Consider the following 25,907-nt stretch of genomic DNA (forward strand, 5'->3'; position numbering starts at 1 on the left):
AGAAATGATGAGAGAACACCAATGGCTTGCTCAGGATGTAATTGAAGTAAGCTTTGATGGTGTGAAAGTCATAAATATTTCACCAGATTTAGCAAAAGTAAACTATAACATAGGTGGGTATGAGATGCTGAATTTTGCACACCCAAAATGTGGTCATTTCTTGCATCCTGTATGATGGTAGTCACCCTCCTTGCTTACATTTTTTCTTTATTTACAGACCATTTGTCACAATGTAGAAGATTCAAGTGTAAGCTGGAAAGTGCTGTCTTCTCTTTTCACATTGGAGTGGTGAACCCAATGAGTCCTCCTCCCTCTGCCATCGCCCATGCTGGGCTCCAGAGAATGGGGAGCAGTAGCTCCACTTTTACTACAACCAACTCTCTGATTAAAATCTGTAGAGATCACAAGGGAGGAATCAACTGGATGAGCTTGAGCCCCGATGGGTGTCATCTGCTGACTGCTAGTGAGGATTGCACAGCCCGTCTATGGAGAACATCTGACAATCAATGCTGCAGGTTGCTGCAAGGTGAGTCTGCACCACTACTTCAACTATTTGAAAGCAAGTGTCCATTAGCATGATTACTCATGGTAGTATATTGCATAGATTCTATCCAGTCCTTAGAGACTCAGTGTATCAATGGGAGGTCGGTGGCTATTGGGAGTCAAAACAACGTGCACATATACTATATACAGTAGTACATGCTTACTCATAGCCTGTGAATGGACATGGACACTAAGCCATGGCATTACACCAGTTAAGCAGTGGTATATACCGTGCCTTTAAATTGATCAATTGGCCCCTAGCAGTAATTATAAGCATTAGAATGCATTTTATAGCTACAGTGCCGTAAAACAGTATTTATACCCCTTGACATTTTCCACATTTTATCATGTTACAACCAAAAATGTAAATGTATTTTATTGGGATTTTATGTGATAAACCAACTCAACGTGGCACATAATTGTGAAGTGGAAGGAAAATGATAAATGGTTTTTAACGTCTTTTACAAATAAATATCTGAAAAGTGTGGTGTGCATTTGTATTCAGCCCCTTTACTCTGATACCCCTAACTATAATCTAGTGGAAGCAATTGCCTTCTGAAGTCACCTAATTAGTAAATAGAGTCCACCTGTATAGACTGACCTTGTCCTAGTCCAGTGCTCAAAAGTCTGTATTAACCGCTTGCCGACCGCCGCAAGTAGATATACTGCGGCGGTCAGCCCCTCACAGGCAAAGTGACGTAAATATACGTCACTAGCCTGTGAGGCTCTGGGGAGCGAGCGCGCGCCGCGTTCCCGCGCGGTCACAGACCCCCCGCGCGTGTGACCGGTGGACCCGATGTCCGCCGCTCACTCAGCGATCGTCGGCGGAGAGGGAGAAAGGCAGGCAGCTTGTGTAAACAAGCTGCCTGTCATTCTCCCCTGTGTAGAAACAATGATCATACGGTTCTACTATGTAGGACCGTTGATCAGTGTTCCTACAGCTCAAGCCACAGCCAATCACAGTTAGAATCACGCCCCTAGGGACACACACAGCCGCTCCCTCTCAAATAAAGTTAACCCCTTCACTGCCAGTGTAATTTTACAGTAACAGTGCATATATATAGCACTGATTACTGTAGAAATGTCACTGGTAACCCCAAAAGTGTCAAAAATGTCAGTCAAGGGTCCGATCTGTCCGCCCCAATGTCGCAGTACCGCAAAAAAAAATTGCAGATCGCCGCCATTACGCGACAAAAACAACAAAAATGACAAAAATCTTTCCCTTTGGTTTGCGCAAAAGTTATCGCATTTACTAACAATCAAAATACGCTTTATGCGATTTTTTTTTTTACCAAACATATGTAGCATAAAACAAATTGGCCGAAAATGTTAAAAAATTTTGATTTTTCCTTTTTTTTTTGGGGGGAATTTCATATAAAAAAATGTGAAAAATATTGTTATTTTTGCAAAATTTACGCTCTTTTTTTGTTTATAGCGCGTGATCAAAAAATCGCACAGGTGATCAAATAACACCAAAAGAAAGCTCTGTTTGTGGGAAAAAAAGGACGTCAAATTTGTTTAGGTACAGCGTCGCACGACCGCGCAATTGTCCGTTAAATTCACGCAGTGCCGAATCGCAAAATACCCCCTGGTCTTTTAGCAGCCAAATCCTCCGGGGCTTAAGTGGTTAAAGAGGAAGTAAACCCTCCTCTGCAAGTTGTACCTATAGGTAAGCCTATGATAAGGCTTACCTATAGGTACTGTAAATATCTCCTAAACATGTACCGTTTAGGAGATATTTACCTTACATGCAGCCAGTGACATCACTGGCGCATGCGCTCTGAAGGAACGGCCGCTGGTGCCGTTCCTTCAGAGCCCCGTGCCGTGACCGTCGGCTCCTGCGCGCGTGCGCGGGAGTGATGTCACTGCGGCTCCGGCCAATCAGATGGCCGGATGCCGCGATCCCGGAAGACGGGCGACTGAACATGTCGCCCGTCATAGAGGTAAGCGGGCGGCACGACGGGGGCTCGTTCTAAGGTAAGTATTTCATAATGAGCTAGTATGCGATGCAAACTAGCTCATTATGGGTTTCTCTTTCAGGTTGAAAAAAAAAAAAAATTGGGTTTACAACCTCTTTAAGCAATTCAAATGTTAGAGTTCAGCTGAGTTAGAGGTATGTTAGAGTTACATCAAAGAAAAGAGTGTTGAAAGGTATTGAGTCTGTCACATGGGTTGCATGAGAATGAGCAACAGGACCCAGCGCTAAATGCTAAGGTAGATGTCTCCACAATGATTGTTCTTAGAAGTTTCCCTCTACACCCCTTTGATGCTTATTTTTCCTAGAAATTTCATTTTTATTTGATTTTAACGTTATCATGACCATTTGGTTTTGTATTTCTAGTTTCAATATGCCATCTGGCTTTACTAATAGCCTCAGATGCACAGAATCTAGAATATATCCTTTTATAAAAGGTCCCAAACACTTAGGCTAAATGTAGAGGACAATGTTCCGAAGAACAACCATTGTGGGCATCTACCTGTCCCTTTAGCGCTGGGTTCTGTTACTTCTACTCTTGCAACCCATGGGATTAAAGCAGGTCATTTACAGTTGGTTATAAAGGAAAACATTTTTTATTTAAAAAAACAAAAAACAAAAACAAACATGGTATACTTACCTGCTCTGTGCAATGGAGCAGCCCTGATTCACTTCTTCTGGGGCAAGCCACCGTCACTCCTGGCTCCTCCCAACTTACGAGCGCCCCTATTGCAAACCGCTTGCAATGGCTCGATTGAGAGCTGGGCTCTGTGTGTTCATTGACACACAGAGTGTGGCTCAGGCCCCACCCCTGCTCTGTCCTCACAGGCTGTGACTGACAGCAGGAGGAGCTAATGGCTCGTGCTGCTGCCTCCATGTCCATTTAGGAGAGCAGAGGGACCTGCAGCTCTTGGGCACAGCATTAGATTGAGATCAGGCTCAGTTAAGTATAAGTGGCGGCCTAGTCACAGAAGGTTTTTTAACCAAATGCAGGGAGTGAATTAGGGTAAAAAACCTGCTTTTATAACCGCTTTAACATCTTTCAACCCTCTTTTCATTAACTGTAATTTCTGAATTGCTAATTACTGCATTCTGGTGCTGATTGGGATGGGGTCAGCCCATTTGTAGCAAGCCTTACTCTGGGATTAGCCAGTCTATGGCATCTCAAAATTTTAAGTTTTTCAAAATGAGTGCCAGGCCCTGGGGTGAAAAGAGATAGGAGGAGGAAAAACCCAATGTTTCAAGCATGTGAGGCAGGCGGTTATTGAGAAAGGGAGTTGTCACACCCCCGAAATGTTGGGTTTTTCTTCCTCCTCCTCCCACTTTTCACCATGGTCTGGCTCAGCTATCTGTGTTATTATTCCATGTTGGGTACTAAATTCCTGTATGTATTTCTGTACATCGGCTGCTATATGACTTTAGTGATGCTCACTATACCTACAGTATAGACATGCATGTATTTTTGTTGGTATTAACAGTGAAGCGAATATCTACAGTATGCTGTATTATGCTTGGTATGATATGACATACTTGGATATTTGTACCTATTGTATATTTGTATATACAGTACTGTATATGCCTAATACAATTTTTTTGCAAAAGCATTTTTGTTATGTGGTGTATCTGTCTATCTGTCCATGACCCTACTGCTAACCTTCCGGACTCACAGTGACTTCTGTTACCCACTTAGGAATTGTTTCAGTTTGATACATGCCCAAAAATGTTGACAAAAGCACGTTTAATGCTTTTGCATACTCATTATTGCTTGGATTTTACATTTCCAGACTATCATGGATACTTAAACTAGTTGCATCCCATGCAAATACATTGGTCAATTTATGTACAGTGTTTTTGCTGATAATTCTAGAGCTAATGGGTGAAGAGTGGAGATAAAACTTCGCCATAATAAAACAATAGATAAATACAATATGCACTCAACTGGACTTGTGATCCAAAAACACGTTGGTGGTCTAATCCTGGTTTGCAGATATAATCATGCAGACCAGTGATTTTCCTTTAAAGCTGTACTGTATATTAAACCTGGCTGGGAGACAGGCTGACTTCTCTCCAGAGATTAATTTCCCAAGTTTTTTCCAATTGACAATTCCAGAAGCCGAATGTTACTTTAATCACGTTTCATTTTATAATTAAAAGCTTGTTCTGTTATTACGCCAGAACACTATTTTGGCAAGAGTCTCTCACTTTCAGCTGACATCAGACCTGGGTTTTATATACAAGCTTGTACTGCATAGTAATTGAATTGACATTTGGATTAAATGAGGACATGGAAGGATCAGAGACTTCAAACTACGTGGCAAGGTTGGCAAATACCAAGCTGTAATTTGGCAGCATGTAAGGGGAGCCGTTTTTTAAAATAAATCTGTTAAATGATCTGCCAGGTTATTGAATAAGAGCAGCATCTGATGGCGTAATTACTACAAAATAAGCAGAAGCCATATTTTATGATAAATCCAATTTTAGTGGCCGTTCCAGAGCACAATTATGGCACAATAAAAAAATTGTAGCAAAGAGAGAAACTCGAAATAGGAGTTCTGATGGGTTTAGGACTTTTATAAGTTTGAACCATTTGTGGTTACAAGCTTTAGATGGTTGCTGGCCTGGTCGTATCCATCACTCTCTTTCCCACAAATGGATACTAAAGCTGGCCATAGACAGTTCTATATCTCCACAAAAATGATGGAAGGGGGGGGGTATCTTCCTGTCCTCAAATGAATTGGCTGAACACTAAGACCCGGTAGTGAAAGTATGGGCAGTTTTCTGATCCTTTCCTAAGCTCCATAGCAGATAAGCTAGAAAACTCCTTGTAAGCTAATGGTCCCCCGGACCACCTAAATTGGTGACGAATTCCTAGTAAGTGATGCCCCACATAGGAGAATTTCTTGTAATTGTCTGTTTTCTGGGAACTCTTATTCAGTAAGGCAATGTGAAGAGCCAGGTAATATCCAACATACGGTACCAGTTCCAAAACCACACTAAACTTGTGAAGCCAGGCACAAAGTAGGTATAGAAGTTGGTGCTGCAGCCCAGCGTGCTGATCCCCAACAAGCAAAACTTATCCAAGCCTGACATATGTCCTTGCTAAAACATAGCTTTTTTTTAGCACAACTGGTAAAATTACAGCGAGAGAAGCTTACATGTTTTGGCAAACAGCCTTATTTATAGCAAGTGCTATGCCAGTAGCAAGCACCTGGAAATTATTAAATTATCGCCTTACAGTAAACTGAAATCTGATAGCATAATTGGTATATAAAATGGTGTCATGTTTGTTACTAGCATGCACAGCCTAATAAAAGCATGGCATGTGACACATTTTTGCAAACATTTTGATGATTTGGCCATGGTAAAGTGCTTAAAAGGGTAACTCTACTTCCGTGGGAAAAAATAAATAGCAGATAACAAAAATATAGCATATACATTTGTGGCACAAGTAAATTTGTAATTGAACATTATTAAAAATTACCTTTCCTTTTTAATCTGTAGCTCTGTAATTTTCTGTAAAATGCAAAGCAATATGGCTACCTGGGAGTGTTCTGTACACAGAATGTGTACAGAACGCCCCCCAGAAACATAATTTCTTGCTTTTGTGATTGGCTCACTGATTTTCCCAACAAATCAGATTTATTCTGCAACACAAATGTCATTTTTGGTGAGATACTCCCTAAAGGAAATCACATCTAAAGGGATGCAGACCCTGCAATTTTCTGCAGGTGCAGCAGCTGATTTATAATCTTAAAACCACTCTTATACAGATGCACTTTTCACATAGACACAGACAAGCTCACAGTGATTTTTTCAGAATAACAAAAAGTTGGAATCTGCAACAAAGTTTGTAAAATCTTTGTACATTGATCACCAAGAGTGGAATGTTTTTTTCTCAACAAAAGTAGAGTTACTCTTTAAAAAAGAAAATTTAATTTATGTATGTATTCTTAACTGAAAAAATTTACCTTCTATTGCTCTCAGCCTCCGTGAAATCTCCAAATTAATTTTTATTGTTTCTGTGATCCAACTACCTGTTAGAGGGTGGCTACGTTCCTTCTCCATGGTCCTGCTGCATGTAGGAATGTAGCCACGCACTCTTGCTCACTACCATGATGGACTGTTGGATTTGTAGCGTGCAAGAAGGCAGAAAAACACAGTAAAAAACGATTCCATGAAAAATAGATTAGATGGCTGTTAAGTAGTAGATGTGTATGGATTATATTTGAGAATAAGGACATAATTTAGTGTAAAGCCCCGTACACACGTACCGATTGTCGGCCGATTGTAGGCTTGTTAGTATGATGCTTCCGACAACCGACAGCGACTTTTCGGCCGAACAGAATCTGTTGTGCAGGCATTAAAATTTTTGTTGGCCAACACCAGAACGGCCGATTGTTCGCCAGTCAGTACAGAATTCGGCCGACAAACAGCCGATTAGCAAGACTGGGCATGCTCAGAAAAGAAAAAACACACGGAAAGTTAACCATCACATGACATCACTTCTGCAGTCGGCTGTTGTTGGCCGACAAAATTCATGTGCAGTCTTTTGCAGTTTTCAGCCGACACGACAGCCCTGGCCAAAAGACGGCCGATCGTTCGGCCGACATTCGGTACGTGTGTACGGGGCTTATCTCTGGACAAAGTCTTTATCTTTTTTGTTTTGGATGGAGTGAGGAAGGTAAAGTCTTTTTGTATAATTGATATCTGTGGTCTTTTAGGACCTTGCAATGTTCCTGTTACAAAGTGACCACACTACAAAGCCTCATGCACACTGGATGTTTTTTTTTCCTTCTTTGGACAACTTTGGTCTTGGCATCAAAAAAGCAGCTTAAAGAGGTTGTAAACCTCAGAAAAAAAAGAGAAAAAAAAAGAAAAACCCGATAGACAAAGGCATAATGAGCTAGTACGCATCGCATACTAGCTCATTATGAAATACTTACCTTAGAACGAACCCCCCGCGGTGCCGCCCGCTCACCGTAACACGGCAGACATTTTTGGCCGTCCAACTTCCTGGTTCGCGCCCTCCAACCATCTGATTGGCTGAAGGCTCGATAACATCACTGTTCACAGCACAGGGCTCTGAAGGAATGGCACGGGTGACATCATCGGCTGCATGCAATGTAAATATTATATCGTCATATATTTTTCCAGTTACGCCAAAACCATTGACGTCACTTCCTGTCCTCCGTGGATGGCATGCTAATCGGCATTCCCAGAAGTGCTGTGTCTTTTCTACCTACATGCATGGAATTATTTTAAAATAAATACATTTATGCGCAATTAAATACTCTTCTCTATTGACTTCCCTATGTTAGCTGTCTGCTTTCTTTGAGTCACAAAGATTCGTTATAAGGGGATATACAGTGACAGTGTTAACATCAAGTAGATTTGTGTCTCATCTCACCAGTTCCAAGCCTACCTGTCCCCCCAGACTGAAACAGCTGAGGGTCCATTGCTTCTGGTGAGTGGGGATTCAGGAGGGGAGTGAAACACGCTGCACCGCTTGATTCGTTTGAAGCACCCAGCACTTTTTTGAGGCACTCCAAGCACTTTCTATTATCAAGCACTATTTGCACAATTTAGGGAATTTTTTTAGCATTGTTGCACTTTACAGGAATTGCATAATTTATGGACAATGTTTTAGCAGTATTGCACTTATAAGGAATTTTTTGCACTATATTGTTATTTTGCACATGAATAATTAATATCATATGATTGTGAATTGTATCACTGCAAGCGCTGTTTTATTGATAACCATTCATTTCTGAGTTTTTACTTGGTGAACAGCAGCTGCATTTCTAAATATTTAATTTTTTAATATCACCATTGTTATCTTTAACACTTAGCGTGGGTTTAATAATTATTTTAATGCCGTAATGTGCTAGTATGCATCAAATACTAGCACATTATGTGAAACTTACTTTAAAACATAGCTCTCCAGTGACACGCTGTCACCGCTGAAAGCGCTTCAATCTTCATCCGGTCTTCCTTCCGGGTTTGCAGACTCTGGCTGTGTCAGCGGGAGCCGGCGTTCACGGCACAGGACTCTGAAGGAATGGCATGGTGAGGTCACCAGCTGAATCAAAAGTAAATATCCCCAAAACAGTGCAGGTTACTGTAACTATAGATAAGCCTTACTATAGGCTTGCCTATAGGTAAAAGTCATGCATGGGAGTTTACTCCCACTTTAATGTACTGTATAGCATAGCAGACAATATATTTAAGATGATTTTGATGCATGGATGTTTTATACATACCGTAGTTACATTGGTCCAATCAATATAACTACAGTATGTATATACCATACCTGGTAGATGCCCTTGAAATCACTGTAGCAGACATTGCTACTCCAGCTTGGCATGGGCTCCGTTCAGAGTATGCTTTGCATTTTCTGAGTGAATTGAAATCATTCTCTGATTGGATGTGGCAGAGAATGTAATGTCACCACTCCGCCTCTCTATCACAAAATTTAGAGAACAATTTACAGCGGCTGCCCTGCTGTACTGTGTACACAGGAGGTTGACTGCTTGGCATAGGTGCCGTTCAGAGAATGCAAAGCATTCAGAGAATGAAGCCCCTGAATAAATGCAAAGCATCCTCTGATTGGGCGAGAACGTTGACATCAGCGCTGTGTCACTTTGGTGATTTCCAGCTTCCAGGGGCATCAGCCAGGTATGGTATATACAGAGTTACATTGGTCCAAGCTGGATATACGTAATATCAATACCTGGGATTCTTCAATAAAAAGATAAACTAATTACACATTAAGACCTGGTTTACGTTTCAACTATATATAAAATATTGATTGATATGACAGGACCGGTGATACCGCCATTCATCGAAAAATGGGAAAGGGAATTGGGAACACAGAATAAGGATTTTCATTTAGAAAAAAGTTTAAAATGAATACACAGTTCCACAGTAGACGTGAACACAGCCGAAATGAACTATAAATGTATTGCAAGATGGTATATCACCCCTGATAAAGCCCATAATTATCAAAAAGAGAAATAAAAAAACTGCTGGAGAGGATGTAAGGAAGTAGGTGCAATGGCCCATTTATGGTGGAATTGCCCAAAAATTAAAAAGTTCTGGAAGGAAATTCTAGTACAAATTTGAAAAAATCACGGAAATAGAGATCCCGGAAGAACCCTGGTACTGTTTATTCCATGGCACAAAAAAGTCTGTAAGACAATATAGAGCTACACTGGTACCCCACTTGATGAATGGCGCAAAACGATGAATCCCATTATTTTGGCAGAAAGAAGAAGCACCAACTATAGGAGATTGGGTTCAGAGAGTGGAGAGAATAACAACACTAGAATACCTAAGGGAATGGGAGGAGGATGATAAAGAGGAGGAGGGGGGAACTTGGGAAGATTGGAAGGAGTTTAAGAAAACAAGAGAATATACTTTTATATTTTTATCGTATGCAATGTTTTTGTACTTTTTCTATTTTGAAAACAATAAACAAATGTAAAAAAAAAAAGACCTGGTTTACACCAAATGTGGCTTGGAAATCACGCTACATTTTAAGTGCCGGTTCACACTTGTGCGATGCGGGAAGGCTGCGAATTCGCAGCCTGTTCCTGCATTGCAAACGCACATCTGGCAGTTCACACTGCCATATGCGATACGCAGGGGGTGTCAATGAAATGTTAATGACTACCCCAGTTTGATTGCATATCGCAGTGCGATCTGACAGTTCACACAGGATCGGATTGCACAAGTGTGAACCACTGTGCGATCCGATCCTGATGCGGCTGGAAAAATGGGTCATGTGCGTGTTTGGTGCAGATACAGTTCGAATTCAGCCATACAAAGTGTATGGCTGAATTCGCACCGCACATCCGATCGCATGTAATGAAGGAGCAGTGCGCTCCGAATTACATGCGAACGGCGCACTCGCAGAAATGTGAACCGGCCCTAAAGCCAGCGGTCTGTCCGATTTCATATGCGACTTGCCGACGTCAGTGCGACTTCATGCACAGATGGCAATGGAAGTCACACATGAAAATAGTGTAGGAACTTTTTCAAAATCCTTGTAAGTCAAGGTCGCACCGATCTGAAATGTTCCATAGCCAACAGTAGGATGCGACTTGTCATGCGACTTTTATCTTTCAAATCACATGACAAGTCGCACCGGTGCGAATGGCGGGCTGAAGGTGTTTTTTCTTCTATTTTATGCCTACATCCACGTTACAAAGGTTCTATAGTAAACACTGTATGGAGATCAGGGAGTGTATCAGGCTGTCATGACACCTCTCTTTGTTTGTCTTGCATGTATTTGGTCGTAGGACACAGCAGCTACATCACCTTTTGTCATCTGGAGAACGAGGTGGCATTCACATGCAGTGCAGACCACTCTGCGAGAAAGTGGGAGGTAGAAACAGGACAGTGCCTGACCGTATACACAGGACACACGTCCATTGTTAATAGGTGGGTAAGCCATCCCTGGACCAGCTGTCATAATGTTTGCTAGATGTGATTTGCATGGGTGCAACATGGGGAGTCTTCTTTGTTCTTTGTCAGTATAATTAACAGCAGTCGCCCCCACTTGTTTTCTGAGTCATCCAGCAGCAAAACTTATAAGTGGAATATTGTCTTACTGGTCTACACACATTTATATACTGTACATACATCATGTAACTATATTTTTTTGGGGAAAAATTTAAAGTGCTAGTTTATACAAAACGGATATGTCAATTTTTGATAATATGATGGAGAACTAAATCCCAGTTAAAGTCACAGAAATTAATACATCAGGATTGACATTACAGTATACAAGGCATAGTCTAAATCTGGATACACACAATACAATTTTCTTTAGATTTTTTCCTTTAGATTTATCAAAACTATATAATATGAGGTCAAACCCAAACACTTTCAATTAGTATGCAATCAGGCAGGTCCTTGCACTACATAGTTGAAGGTAAATCTAAAGGAAATCAAACAACAAAAGTTGTATACAGGCATACCCCGCTTTTAAATACACAATGGGACCAGAGCATGTATGTAAAACGAAAATGTACTTAAAGTGAAGCAATACCTTTTTTCATTTCCTAGGCAAGCTGGCTGGCCACAAAAAGGATATGTTGTAGTCCTGGGTCCCCTCACATTGCTCCCTAAGTTTTGTATCCCTGTCACTTATGGTTTGGGAGTAGTGCCATGTCAAGCTGACCAAGATTTCCCATAGACGCCAATGTTAAAAACTGGGAGTAATGCCATGCCAAGCTGACCAGGCTGTGTCCGTACTCGCAAATGTACGTAAACTGAGTGTACTTAAAACGGGGTATGCCTGTAGTGTGTATCCAGCTTAACAGTAGAGGTAAAGGTTACATATGCTTAAAAATCTCTGCTTTCCTCTTCCTCTTACCAATGTGGTATAGCACTGCCAATATGCCAATAAAGATCTGTGTAAATGCCTTATTTCAATCTGCTTTGATCTGGTCACATAGCGCAAAAGCTTCAGCTCCCCTGTGTCATGGATTGCTCAACAGTGCTGAATTCTGCAAGCTGTCATATCACCTACTGGCTTCCATTGCCCATCCATTGTTGCCGCTCCCTCCTCTTCCCTGCAGCAGCCACCCCATGACGCAGGGGAGCCAGAACTTCTGTGTCATGTGACCTGACCAGAGCAGAGTGAAATAAGGTCTTTACAGAGACCTTTTTTACCAGCACTATACAGCTTAGAGAGGTAGTAGTGGTTTTAAAGTGGAACTAAACTCTCTTAATATTAACTATTTTAATCCCTATGCTGCTAACATTAGTAAATCTATAGGAAGGTATATTACATTTACTTGTGTTTCAGCTTTTTTTACATTTCTTCAACTGCTTCCTGGTTTCCAGGCCTAGGCCTAAATGATGTCATACATCCCAGGAATCCTTATGAGCCTTTTTTATAACTGGAGGAGAAGAGGAGGGGCTTCCTCAGCTAAGTATGCTCTCCTGCCTGCATTCCTGAGCCATGGGCAGATGGATTCCAGGAAGTAAATGCTACATGAATCATCTGCCCTTTCTCAAGATGGCCCTGGATAGAGATGCTAGCAGTGTTTTTTCAAAGTGATCTCTCAACAACATAAAGCATAGAGACATGAATGGATGGATGAATTTGCATTGAATATTAAAAATGAATTAGCATTTTCAGTTTGTGGTGCTTAAATACAGTTTAGTTCCACTTTAAATATACGTCGCCTTTACTTCCACTTTAAGATGGCTCACATTTTGTCAAGTCCTGCTAAGTTGCTTTCAAATCAAGCTATGGGTGGCATTGTTGGCAACACCCAACTCAACAAAAGTAAAAAAAAATCTAAGTTGGGTGGAAAATTATTGGCTGGAGTGACCACATCCTATCATATGCAATCACTGTTTGGGTATTTAAGCAGCTTAAATATACAGGTAATAGCTGGCAGGGGAGATTTCTCCATTCATACTGGTGTTGATAGAATCAAGGGATTTTCTCTTGCTCAGCTTGCAGGTTAAATGAGAGAAAATGAAGTATGCATGGCTAAGCTTACCTTCACTTTCCTGTTATAGCAGTTGTACACAGTTCAATAGGACCAGAGTTTGATGACCACTCAACCCTGTATACATTGTAATCTAGCAGACTTGGTCAGACCCCCCCCCCCCCCCCCCACACCTTCTTCCTTAGCTTATACATGTTAGGCTCGGTGCACTTTAAGTGTGTTTTACATGTGTTCTGGGTGCGGTAGCATTGAACTCTATATAATGTGCGTTTTGATAAAAGATACAACAAGTAGAATCTTATTTTAATGCACCATATTACAGGAACCTAAGCAACAATATATTTGGGGTTATGTACACCTTAACCGGTTGCCGACCGCTGCACGACTATTTACTGCGGCGGTCAGCCCCGGCCAGGCAAAGTGACGTAGTGGTACGTCACTAGCCTGTCACTAGCTTTTTAGCCAATAGCGGGCGGGCGCGCGCCGGCGGAGGCGCGCTCCCACCCCGGCTAGTTCCCTAAGAAGTCAGTGCATGTGACCAGCGGACACTCGCGATCGTCCACCGTGAAGGGAGAAAGGCAGGCTAATGTAAACAAGCTGCCTGTCATTCACCCCGGTGTAAAAATGGAGATCATACGGTTCTACTATGTAGGACCGTTGATCTCTGTTCTTACACCAGTAGCCATGTCCAATCACAGTTAGAAACACGCCCCTAGGGACACACTTAACCCCCCCTTCCCTGCCAGTGTGATTTTTACAGTAACAGTGCATATGTATAGCACTGATTACTGTAGTAATGTCACTGGTACCCCCAAAAGTGTCAAAAATGTCAGTCAAGGGTCCGATCTGTCCGCCGCAATGTCGCAGTCCCGCAAAAAAAATCGCACATCGCCGCAATTACTCGTTAAAAAAAAACAACAAAAATGACAAAAATCTTTCCCTTAGGCAGGCCATAGACGATTCGAATTTAGTTCGAAAATCGTAAATGGCAGTGTTATCGAACGATTTTCGTATCGTTAGTGTGGTATGTAAAACGTTCGATTTTCGTACGACAGCAAAAATTCACATATCCAACATGTTGGGTTTTTTTGCGAAAATCGGCCGAATTTCGTATCATTAGTGGGGGAGTTGTATGATTTCGCCTAACAAAACACAGAACAGTAGGGAGTGTGTCCGGTAGAGAGGTGGTTAAAAGGCACAAAAAAAAGTGTTTTGTCGTACGATTTTCGGCTCACATTGATGGTACACTCGATGATGTGCACGAGTGCCGCTTTCGTTTATCGAACGATAAATCGTACGTAATTCGAATCGTCTATGGCCTGCCTTAGTTAGTAAACACAATAACTTTTGCGCAAACCAATCAAAATACGCTTATTGTGATTTTTTTTTACCAAAAATAGGTAGCAGAAAACAAATTGGCCAAAAATTTAAAAAAATTTTGATTTTTAAATTTTTTTGGGGAATTTCATATAAAAAAATGTGAAAAATATTGTTATTTTTGCAAAATTGTCGCTCTTTTTTTGATTATAGCGCATGATCAAAAAAATCGCACAGGTGATCAAATACCACCAAAAGAAAGCTCTGTTTGTGGGAAAAAAAGGACGTCAAATTAGTTTAGGTACAGTGTTGCACAACCGCGCAATTGTCCGTTAAAGTCACGCAGTGCCGAATTGCAAAATACCCCCTGGTCAGGAAGGGGGTAAAATCTTCCGGGGCTTAAGTGGTTTTAAAGTGATTACAAACGATTACCTTGTAAAACAATCCATTCAGTTTAACATTGAAATGAAAGGCAAACATTTGTGTTTATATATCAAAAAGAAACATTAAAAGGTCCCCTTTTTTTTTTCTTCTTTTTAAGTGATCATTCCCTCTGTTCTCAGCTGCATGAGAGCTGGGGGAGTAGAAGCAACAGTACACTGATCTTCCCAGTGAAAGGCTGTGCAGATCAGACTTGTCAGGACAAGTCTGATCATTGGAGGAGAGCAGCTTGAGTTTCCAGCACAGCTAGAGAACTGAACACAGTGAGCTCTCCTGCCTAGTGTGGTCAGTTTTTAATAGGAAAGCAGAGGGACTGTCAGGAACACCTGGGATTTCACACAAAGGAAGCAATACAAAGAGAACAGGAGATTTTCTCATACAAGTACATGGTACAGAAGGAATTTGAAATGCTGGGGTAACAAACACTCTAAGTGAGAAAATAGATCACTGTTTATTCATCTCCCACAGGATCCTGGTCAGCAGGAATTTGCTCTTCAGTGGATCTTATGACCGGACAGCTCGTCTCTGGGATGTAGACTCTGGCAGATCTCTTCAGGAGTTTCAGGGTCATAGAAACTGTGTATTGGCCTTAGCTCATTTTTCATCCAGCGATATCCTGGAAGCATCTGACATGGAAGAGAAGGAAGTGAAGGAATTTCTGGTGACTGGGAGTACAGACTGCACAGTGAAAATCTGGGAAGCCTTCAGTGGTTGCTGCTTCCAGACCTTACGGGGACACGTAGGAGCCATACTGTGTATTGTGCTGGATGTACCCAACAAGGAACTGTTTTCAGGAAGCACAGACTATACCATCCGAAAGTGGAACATGGTCACAGGAGACCAACTCAAAGTGTTCAGAGATCACCAGGGATCTGTTATCTGCCTGGAGGTAGGAGGAATAGTCATGTTTTATGTTCTTTAGACATACACCACCACTTACTGTATGGATATAGCCAGCCCAGCAGTCCTGATCAGAGAGGATAACATTTCAAATGAGGATGATAGAACTCCCACATTTAGCACTCCCTATGTTATAATTGAGATAGTCAGCCGGATATATGATTTGATGCACTCTGACCCATGATTGACTGTAGGGTCAGATAGGTAATCCAGAAGCTCTGCCATTTGCCAAAAGCACTCTCCTACACATTATACTCCTAGCTCTTTCACACAGGCAGACCGTTCAGATCCGCCTGTCCGTTTTTTGGCGGATCTGAACGGTCCCCCCATGCATTCCTATGGGGGATCGGATGTCAGCGGAGACATGTCCACTGACATCCGATCCGATCCGTCAAATCTGGAAGGATGGAAACCCTATTTTCCATCTGTCCAGCAGATCGGAACGGATGGGATGATGGTCCGTTCCCATCCGATTCCCCCATAGAGATGTATGGGGAACTGACAGCTGTGTCTCCGCACACAGTGCGGAGAACAGCTGTCATCCTCCTGCGCAGCGGGGAATCGGTGGATCGATCACCCGATGAGATAAACAGAGTCCGTCCGACGGACAGGCTGTGTGAAAAGGGCCTATGGCATTTGACTATTTATAAGTGTATGCCAAGTCAAAAATGTTTCTTTCTTGTTTTGGATAGAGTGTGGAATTATTTGAACTCCTGTTTTCAGGGATTCCCATTTACAGTACTTTCAGGTCCCTCGCAGTGGGGCTGCACTCCTGCTTACTGAACACAGAGGTCGGCTGCTTGGCATGGGTACCATTCAAAGAATGCTTTACTCTTTCCGAAAGAATGCAAAGTGTTCTCTGATTGAATGAGGTGGAGAGGCGGGGTGGTAATGTCACATTCTCCTCCTCGTCCAATCAAAGAGTTCTTAGCTTTTTTTCAGAAAATGCAAAGTGTTCTTTGAATGGCGCCTGTGGCAAGCAGCTGACCTCTATATTCACAATGAATCAGGTTGGCTGCTCAACACAGCACCCAGAAGCAAGTGGAGATCACTGGGGTAGTGCTGTATACTTCAGTGATTTCCAGCTTCCAGGGGCATTGACCAGGTATGTTATATACACTCTATTACCAAAAGTATTGGGACGCCTGCCTCGACACGCACATGAACTTTAATAGCATCCCAGTCTTAGATGAGCGAGTTTGGGGTGGATGGAGTCCTGTCCTCAACCCGATACAACACCTCTGGGATGAATTCAGTGCCTGACCTCACAAATGCCCTTCTGGAAGAATGGTCAAACATTCCCATAGACACACTCCTAAACCTTGTAGACAGCCTCCCCAGAAGAGTTGAAGTTGTTATAGCTGCAAAGGATGGGCCAACTCCATTTTGAACCCTACAGACTAAGACTGGGATGCCATTAAAGTTCATATGCGTGTAAAGGCAGGTGTCCCAATACTTTTGGTAACATAGCATACATACTTGGTCCAAGCTGGACCAAGGTAACTATGTATAACATTTTCATACCTGGAATTCTTCTTTAACTTATCATTTTGATTCACATTTCTTCTATGATCATCAGAACCTACTGATCAGTAGTCCTAGAAACATTTTCATGGTTCTGACTGGATATATATCCCGGAGAGAAAGGAAAGTCGAAATATGACTTCAATTTATGTGAAAGGTCAGGCAGGGAATTTGACATTTCTCAGTGTACATTGACCTTCTCCTCATGTATCTTGTGGGCCAGTGTACTTAAGGGGAAGCTATTTTTAATACAGAGCAGCTTAAAAGAGAATTTTTTTTTTCAATTTTATTTCCATTTAACCCATTGCATTCTGCTTTATGTTAATATAGTGTCAGATTTATTTTAGTTGTTTTTTTTATGAAAAGATCCAAACTGTTGTAATCCATAAATTTTTTACTCCTTATAAACAGTTCTGTATGTGCATACGGCCACTGGGGTGTAAAGCAATAATTTGATGATTGAAGTGAAGTATAATCCTCTTATTTTTGGATACGTGATAAAATGAGACACTTTCAGTGTTTAGGGTTTTTGATTGGTTTTATTGAGCTATGCACTGATTTGAATGAGAGCATTTGGATCACGTTAGTTCCTTAGGCTGTATGGTTATACTGTACTCTATATAAACATACAGAATTTGTTTTACAATGACATTTAATACATGACAAAGGATTCCCAGTGCACTAAAGAGATAGCAGAGTACTGTGCTTTCTTTTGTCTGATTAAAACCTCCAATAGCTGGTTGTGGATGAGATGACTTCCTATGTTCAGTTTAAATAATGAGAACCGTCAGGGGTTTCCAACATTAACACAGAAAATAATTGTATACTGAAAACATTATGTGGTTAATGCATCTAATGATAGTATTCAGTGTGTGTGTGTGTATATATATATATATTTATAGTAATGTTTGGGGGTTTTTTCGCTTAAAGGTGTGGTAAAGTCAAAAAGCTTTTTATCTTAATGCATTCAATGCCCCCCTCAGTCCCCCTAACACTTACCTCTCTGTCCAACGATGTCCATAAGTGTCTCAGCCATCCCAGATTCTCCCTCCTGATTGGCTGAGACACAGCAGTGGCACCATTGGCTCCCGCTGCTGTCAATCAAAGTCAGCAAGCCAATTAGGAGAGCGAGGGGGCAGGGCCGGGTCGGGGCTCTGTTTCTGAATGGACACAGGGAGCTGCAAATTAGCTTGGGTGCCCCCATAGCAAGCTGCTTGTTGTGGGGGCACTGAACAGGAGGGAGGGGCCAGTATCACAAAAAAGGGACCCGAGAAGAGGAGGATTGGGGCCACTTTGTGCAAAACCAACTGCACAGAGCAGGTAAGTATAACATGTTTGATTTTTCTCAAAGGAAAAAATAGTCACTTTAATTGTAGAGCCCACCAATGAGCTTAGTCCACGCCAGTTGTACCATTTAAGGGCTTGTTGGCCCACTTTTATTAAAGGAAAACAAAACCAGTCCAAAAACAAAACAGTTCATGCAGGGTTCCCACGCAGGGGTTTCAACGCAGCAATAATGTTAACTGAAAAATACCAAGTCACCTGGCTCTCTGGTCAGCACTGCTGCTTAGGTTTTTGCCTTGGCCCTCTTGACCCTGTAACGGAGTCTCTGCTCTGTACACACTCTGTACCTCTGCTGTCACAATCTTTCACAGCTTCCTTGCTGCTCAAGCCCACGGGCTTGAGCCCTCTGTCTGCTGTCAGACTGCACCGTGCAGACCAGTGGCGGCTGGTGCTCAAAATTTTTTGGGGGGGGGGGGGGGGGGCGCAAAAACAAAAATGTAATAGGTATTGCTTCGCGGCAAAAAAACGCGGTAAAAAAATTGCATGACTTTGTGGCTTATGTGATGGTATAGGCATGGCACAGATGGTACAGGCATGGCACAGGTGATGGAATAGGCATGGCACAGATGGTATAGGAATGGAACAGGTGATGGAATAGGCATGGCACAGGTGATGGTATAGGCATGGCACAGGTGATGGAATAGGCATTGCACAGGTGATGGTACAGGCATTGCACAGGTGATGGTACAGGCATGGCACAGGTGATGGAATAGGCATGGCACAGATGGTATAGGCATGGCACAGATGATGGAATAGGCATGGCACAGATGGTACAGGCATGGCACAGGTGATGGTACAGGCATGGCACAGGTGATGGAATAGGCATTGCACAGGTGATGGTATAGGCATGGCACAGGTGATGGAATAGGCATTGCACAGGTGATGGTACAGGCATTGCACAGGTGATGATACAGGCATGGCACAGGTGATGGAATAGGCATGGCACAGATGGTATAGGCATGGCACAGGTGATGGAATAGGCATGGCACAAATGGTACAGGCATGGCACAGGTGATGGTACAGGCATGGCACAGGTGATGGTATAGGCAGGGCACAGATGGTACAGGCATGGCACAGGTGATGGAATAGGCATGGCACAGATGGTATAGGCATGGCACAGGTGATGGAATAGGCATGGCACAGATGGGATAGGCATGGCACAGATGGTACAGGCATGGCACAGGTGATGGTAAGGTCATGGCACAGGTGATGGAATAGGCATGGCACAGATGGTATAGGCATGGCACAGGTGATGGAATAGGCATGGCACAGATGATGGTATAGGCATGGCACAGGTGGTGGAATAGGCATGGCACAGATGGTATAGGCATGGCACAGGTGGTGGAATAGGCATGGCACAGATGGTATAGGCATGGCACAGGTGATGGAATAGGCATGGCACAGATGGTACAGGCATGGCGCAGGTGATGGAATAGGCATGGCACAGATGGTACAGGCATGGCACAGGTGATGGAATAGGCATGGCACAGGTGATGGTATAGGCATGGCACAGGTGATGGTATAAGCATGGCACAGGTGATGGTACAGGCATGGCACAGGTGATGGAATAGGCATGGCACAGATGGTATAGGCATGGCACAGGTGATGGAATAGGCATGGCACAGATGGTACAGGCATGGCACAGGTGATGGTACAGGCATGACACAGGTGATGGTACAGGCAGGGCACAGATGGTACAGGCATGGCACAGGTGATGGAATAGGCATGGCACAGATGGTATAGGCATGGCACAGGTAATGGAAAAGGCATGGCACAGATGGTACAGGCATGGCACAGGTGATGGTACAGGCATGGCACAGGTGATGGAATAGGCATTGCACAGGTGATGGTACAGGCATTGCACAGGTGATGGTATAGGCATGGCACAGGTGATGGAATAGGCATTGCACAGGTGATGGTACAGGCATTGCACGGGTGATGGTACAGGCATGGCACAGGTGATGGAATAGGCATGGCACAGATGGTATAGGCATGGCACAGGTGATGGAATAGGCATGGCACAAATGGTACAGGCATGGCACAGGTGATGGTACAGGCATGGCACAGGTGATGGTATAGGCAGGGCACAGATGGTACAGGCATGGCACAGGTGATGGAATAGGCATGGCACAGATGGTATAGGCATGGCACAGGTGATGGAATAGGCATGGCACAGATGGTATAGGCATGGCACAGATGGTACAGGCATGGCACAGGTGATGGTAAGGTCATGGCACAGGTGATGGAATAGGCATGGCACAGGTGATGGAATAGGCATGGCACAGATGATGGTATAGGCATGGCACAGGTGGTGGAATAGGCATGGCACAGATGGTATAGGCATGGCACAGGTGGTGGAATAGGCATGGCACAGATGGTATAGGCATGGCACAGGTGATGGAATAGGCATGGCACAGATGGTACAGGCATGGCGCAGGTGATGGAATAGGCATGGCACAGATGGTACAGGCATGGCACAGGTGATGGAATAGGCATGGCACAGGTGATAGAATAGGCATGGCACAGGTGATGGTATAGGCATGGCACAGGTGATGGTATAGGCATGGCACAGGTGATGGAATAGGCATGGCACAGATGGTATAGGCATGGCACAGGTGATGGAATAGGCATGGCACAGATGGTACAGGCATGGCACAGGTGATGGTACAGGCATGGCACAGGTGATGGTATAGGCAGGGCACAGATGGTACAGGCATGGCACAGGTGATGGAATAGGCATGGCACAGATGGTATAGGCATGGCACAGGTGATGGAATAGGCATGGCACAGATGGTACAGGCATGGCACAGATGGTACAGGCATGGCACAGGTGGTGGAATAGGCAGGGCACAGATGGTACAGGCATGGCGCAGGTGATGGAATAGGCATGGCACAGATGGTACAGGCATGGCACAGGTGATGGAATAGGCATGACACAGGTGATAGTAAGGTCATGGCACAGGTGGTGGAATAGGCATGGCGCAGGTGATGGAATAGGCATGTCACAGATGGTACAGGCATGGCACAGGTGATGGAATAGGCATGGCACAGGTGATGGTATAGGCATGGCACAGGTGATGGTATAAGCATGGCACAGGTGATGGTACAGGCATTGCACAAATGATGGTACAGGCATGGCACAGGTGATGGAATAGGCATGGCACAGATGGTATAGGCATGGCACAGGTGATGGAATAGGCATGGCACAGATAGTACAGGCATGGCACAGGTAATGGTACAGGCATGGCACAGGTGATGGTATAGGCAGGGCACAGATGGTACAGGCATGGCACAGGTGATGGAATAGGCATGGCACAGATGGTATAGGCATGGCACAGGTGATGGAATAGGCATGGCACAGATGGTACAGGCATGGCACAGGTGATGGTACAGGCATGGCACAGGTGATGGAATAGGCATGGCACAGATGGTATAGGCATGGCACAGGTGATGGAATAGGCATGGCACAAATGGTACAGGCATGGCACAGGTGATGGTACAGGCATGGCACAGGTGATGGTATAGGCAGGGCACAGATGGTACAGGCATGGCACAGGTGATGGTATAGGCATGGCACAGATGGTATAGGCATGGCACAGGTGATGGAATAGGCATGGCACAGATGGTATAGGCATGGCACAGATGGTACAGGCATGGCACAGGTGATGGTAAGGTCATGGCACAGGTGATGGAATAGGCATGGCACAGATGGTATAGGCATGGCACAGGTGATGGAATAGGCATGGCACAGATGATGGTATAGGCATGGCACAGGTGGTGGAATAGGCATGGCACAGATGGTTTAGGCATGGCACAGGTGGTGGAATAGGCATGGCACAGATGGTATAGGCATGGCACAGGTGATGGAATAGGCATGGCACAGATGGTACAGGCATGGCGCAGGTGATGGAATAGGCATGGCACAGATGGTACAGGCATGGCACAGGTGATGGAATAGGCATGACACAGGTGATAGTAAGGTCATGGCACAGGTGGTGGAATAGGCATGGCGCAGGTGATGGAATAGGCATGTCACAGATGGTACAGGCATGGCACAGGTGATGGAATAGGCATGGCACAGATGGTATAGGCATGGCACAGGTGATGGAATAGGCATGGCACAGATGGTACAGGCATGGCACAGGTGATGGTACAGGCATGGCACAGGTGATGGTATAGGCAGGGCACAGATGGTACAGGCATGGCACAGGTGATGGAATAGGCATGGCACAGATGGTATAGGCATGGCACAGGTGATGGAATAGGCATGGCACAGATGGTACAGGCATGGCACAGGTGGTGGAATAGGCATGACACAGATGGTACAGGCATGGCGCAGATGATGGAATAGGCATGGCACAGATGGTACAGGCATGGCACAGGTGATGGAATAGGCATGACACAGGTGATGGTAAGGTCATGGCACAGGTGGTGGAATAGGCATGGCGCAGGTGGTGGAATAGGCATGGCACAGATGGTACAGGCATGGCACAGGTGATGGAATAGGCATGGCACAGGTGATGGAATAGGCATGGCACAGATGGTACAGGCATGGCACAGGTGATGGAATAGGCATGACACAGGTGATGGTACAGGCATGGCACAGGTGATGGTACAGGCATGGCACAGGTGATGGAATAGGCATGGCACAGGTGATGGTACAGGCATGGCACAGGTGATGGTACAGGCATGGCACAGGTGATGGAATAGGCATGGCACAGGTGATGGAATAGGCATGGCACAGGTGATGGTAAGGTCATGGCACAGGTGGTGGAATAGGCATGGCACAGGTGATGGTACAGGCATGGCACAGGTGATGGTACAGGCATGGCACAGGTAGTGGAATAGGCATGGCACAGGTGATGGTACAGGCATGGCACAGGTGATGGTACAGGCATGGCACAGGTGATGGAAGAGGCATGGCACAGGTTATGGAATAGGCATGGCACAGGTGATGGTAAGGTCATGGCACAGGTGGTGGAATAGGCATGGCACAGATGGTACAGGCATGGCGCAGGTGATGGAATAGGCATGGCACAGGTGATGGAATAGGCATGGCACAGGTGATGGTAAGGTCATGGCACAGGTGGTGGAATAGGCATGGCGCAGGTGGTGGAATAGGCATGGCACAGGTGATGGTACAGGCATTGCACAGGTGATGGTACAGGCATGGCACAGGTGATGGAATAGGCATGGCACAGATGGTATAGGCATGGCACAGGTGATGGTAAGGTCATGGCACAGGTGTTGGAATAGGCATGGCACAGATGGTACAGGCATGGCGCAGGTGGTGGAATAGGCGTGGCACAGATGGTACAGCCATGGCGCAGGTGGTGGAATAGGCATGGCACAGGCATGGCGCAGGTGGTGGAATAGGCATGGCACAGATGGTACAGGCATGGCGCAGGTGGTGGAATAGGCATGGCACAGGCATGGCACAGGTGATGGAATAGGCATGGCACAGATGGTACAGGCATGGCGCAGGTGGTGGAATAGGCATGGCACAGATGGTACAGGCATGGCACAGGTGGTGGAATAGGCATGGCACAGATGGTACAGGCATGGCGCAGGTGGTGGAATAGGCATGGCACAGGCATGGCGCAGGTGGTGAAATAGGCATGGCACAGATGGTACAGGCATGGCGCAGGTGGTGGAATAGGCATGGCACAGATGGTACAGGCATGGCGCAGGTGGTGGAATAGGCATGGCACAGGCATGGCGCAGGTGGTGGAATAAGCATGGCACAGATGGTACAGGCATGGCGCAGGTGGTGGAATAGGCATGGCACAGGCATGGCACAGGTGATGGAATAGGCATGGCACAGATGGTACAGGCATGGCGCAGGTGGTGGAATAGGCATGGCACAGATGGTACAGGCATGGCGCAGGTGGTGGAATAGGCATGGCACAGATGGTACAGGCATGGCGCAGGTGGTGGAATAAGCATGGCACAGGCATGGCGCAGGTGGTGGAATAGGCATGGCACAGATGGTACAGGCATGGCGCAGGTGGTGGAATAGGCATGGCACAGATGGTACAGGCATGGCGCAGGTGGTGGAATAGGCATGGCACAGGCATTGGCACAGGTGATGGAATAGGCATGGCACAGATGGTACAGGCATGGCGCAGGTGGTGGAATAGGCATGGCACAGATGGTACAGGCATGGCGCAGGTGGTGGAATAGGCATGGCACAGGTGGTACAGGCATGGCGCAGGTGGTGGAATAGGCATGGCACAGGTGATGGAATAGGCACTTACCTGGCGACGGCTCGGCTCCCGGCGGCGGCTTCTCCCCTCCTCGCGACTCCGACGTCCGTCCTCTTCTGCTCGGCTCCCGGCGGCGGCTTCTCCCCTCCTCGCGACTCCTCTTCTGCGGCGGGCTGCGGCGGGAAAGTGACCGGGCGGTGACGGTGAGTGACTGATGCACGCACTGGCACCGCCCCCAACGAGGTCACCATGGATGTCCTGAATCATGATTGGTCCAGGCTGGAGTCTGGACCAATCATGATCCAAGACATCACAAAAGAGGGTGGTGTAGCGCATTGCTCTGCGCTACAGTTACGCCCCAGAAGGCCGCCAACTGGCGTCTCTGCTGGTGGAAAACCCCACCCCCCATCGGCACCAATGAGACGGGCGCCCCTTGTGGGTAAACAAAAAAATTTTTTTTTTTTTTTAAATCTTTTTTTTTCTTTTTCTTTTTTTTTGGGGGGGGGGGGCGGCCCCTGCGCCCCCTATGGGCCGGCCGCCACTGGTGCAGACACGTACGCTTCTCCCTTGCAAACCAGGACTCCTCGGGAGGTTGGAGCCCAGAACCCTGGTCCTGACTCCTGCACAATCAGTGTCCTGGCTAATCTGAAATCCTGGTCCCTGGATTGGAGATTTCATCCCACCCAGATTGCTATGAAATCTCCAGGCTCCAGGTCCCCAACTGGATTTTACCAACCACAGAGGAAACTTATGAAACAGTTTCCTCTAAATTAGTCAATCCTCCTGGAGCCTCTCAACTTGCCTATTTGAGAATCCTGGGTGACAAACACCATGACAGGGAACCGTACTGTCACAGTATTTATATACATTGAGGGAAAAAGTATTTGATCCTCTGCTGATTTAGTATGTTTGCCCACTGACAAAGAAATTATCAGTCTATAATTTTAATGGAAGGTTTATTTTAACAGTAGGAGACAGAATAACAACAAACAAATCCAGAAAAAATGCATTTAAAAAAAGTTATAAATTGATTTGCATTTTAATGAGTGAAAAAAGTATTTGACCGCTTCGCAAAACATGACTTAGCACTTGGTGGCAAAACCCTTGTTGGCAATCACAGACGCGAGATGGTTCTTGTAGTTGGTCACCAAATATCAGGAGGGATTTTGTCCAACTCCTCTTTGCAGA

At 44.9% G+C, this 25,907-nt stretch overlaps 1 protein-coding gene across 1 annotated transcript in view; it reads left to right on the top strand.

The window, feature by feature from the left end:
- Positions 1 to 218: 218 nt before the first annotated feature.
- Positions 219 to 25,907, top strand: part of WDR86 (WD repeat domain 86) — a 67,891-nt gene continuing 42,202 nt past the window's right edge. The window contains exons 1-3 of the mRNA XM_082258510.1: positions 219 to 526; positions 10,819 to 10,960; positions 15,214 to 15,634. Coding sequence (XP_082114636.1) covers positions 298 to 526; positions 10,819 to 10,960; positions 15,214 to 15,634 — 792 coding nt within the window. The 5' untranslated portion in view covers positions 219 to 297. The remainder of the gene's footprint in view (positions 527 to 10,818; positions 10,961 to 15,213; positions 15,635 to 25,907) is intronic.

This window comes from Pelophylax lessonae, assembly GCF_965119305.1.
Source record: "Pelophylax lessonae genome assembly, chromosome: 5".
Classification (NCBI taxonomy): Eukaryota; Metazoa; Chordata; class Amphibia; order Anura; family Ranidae; genus Pelophylax; species Pelophylax lessonae.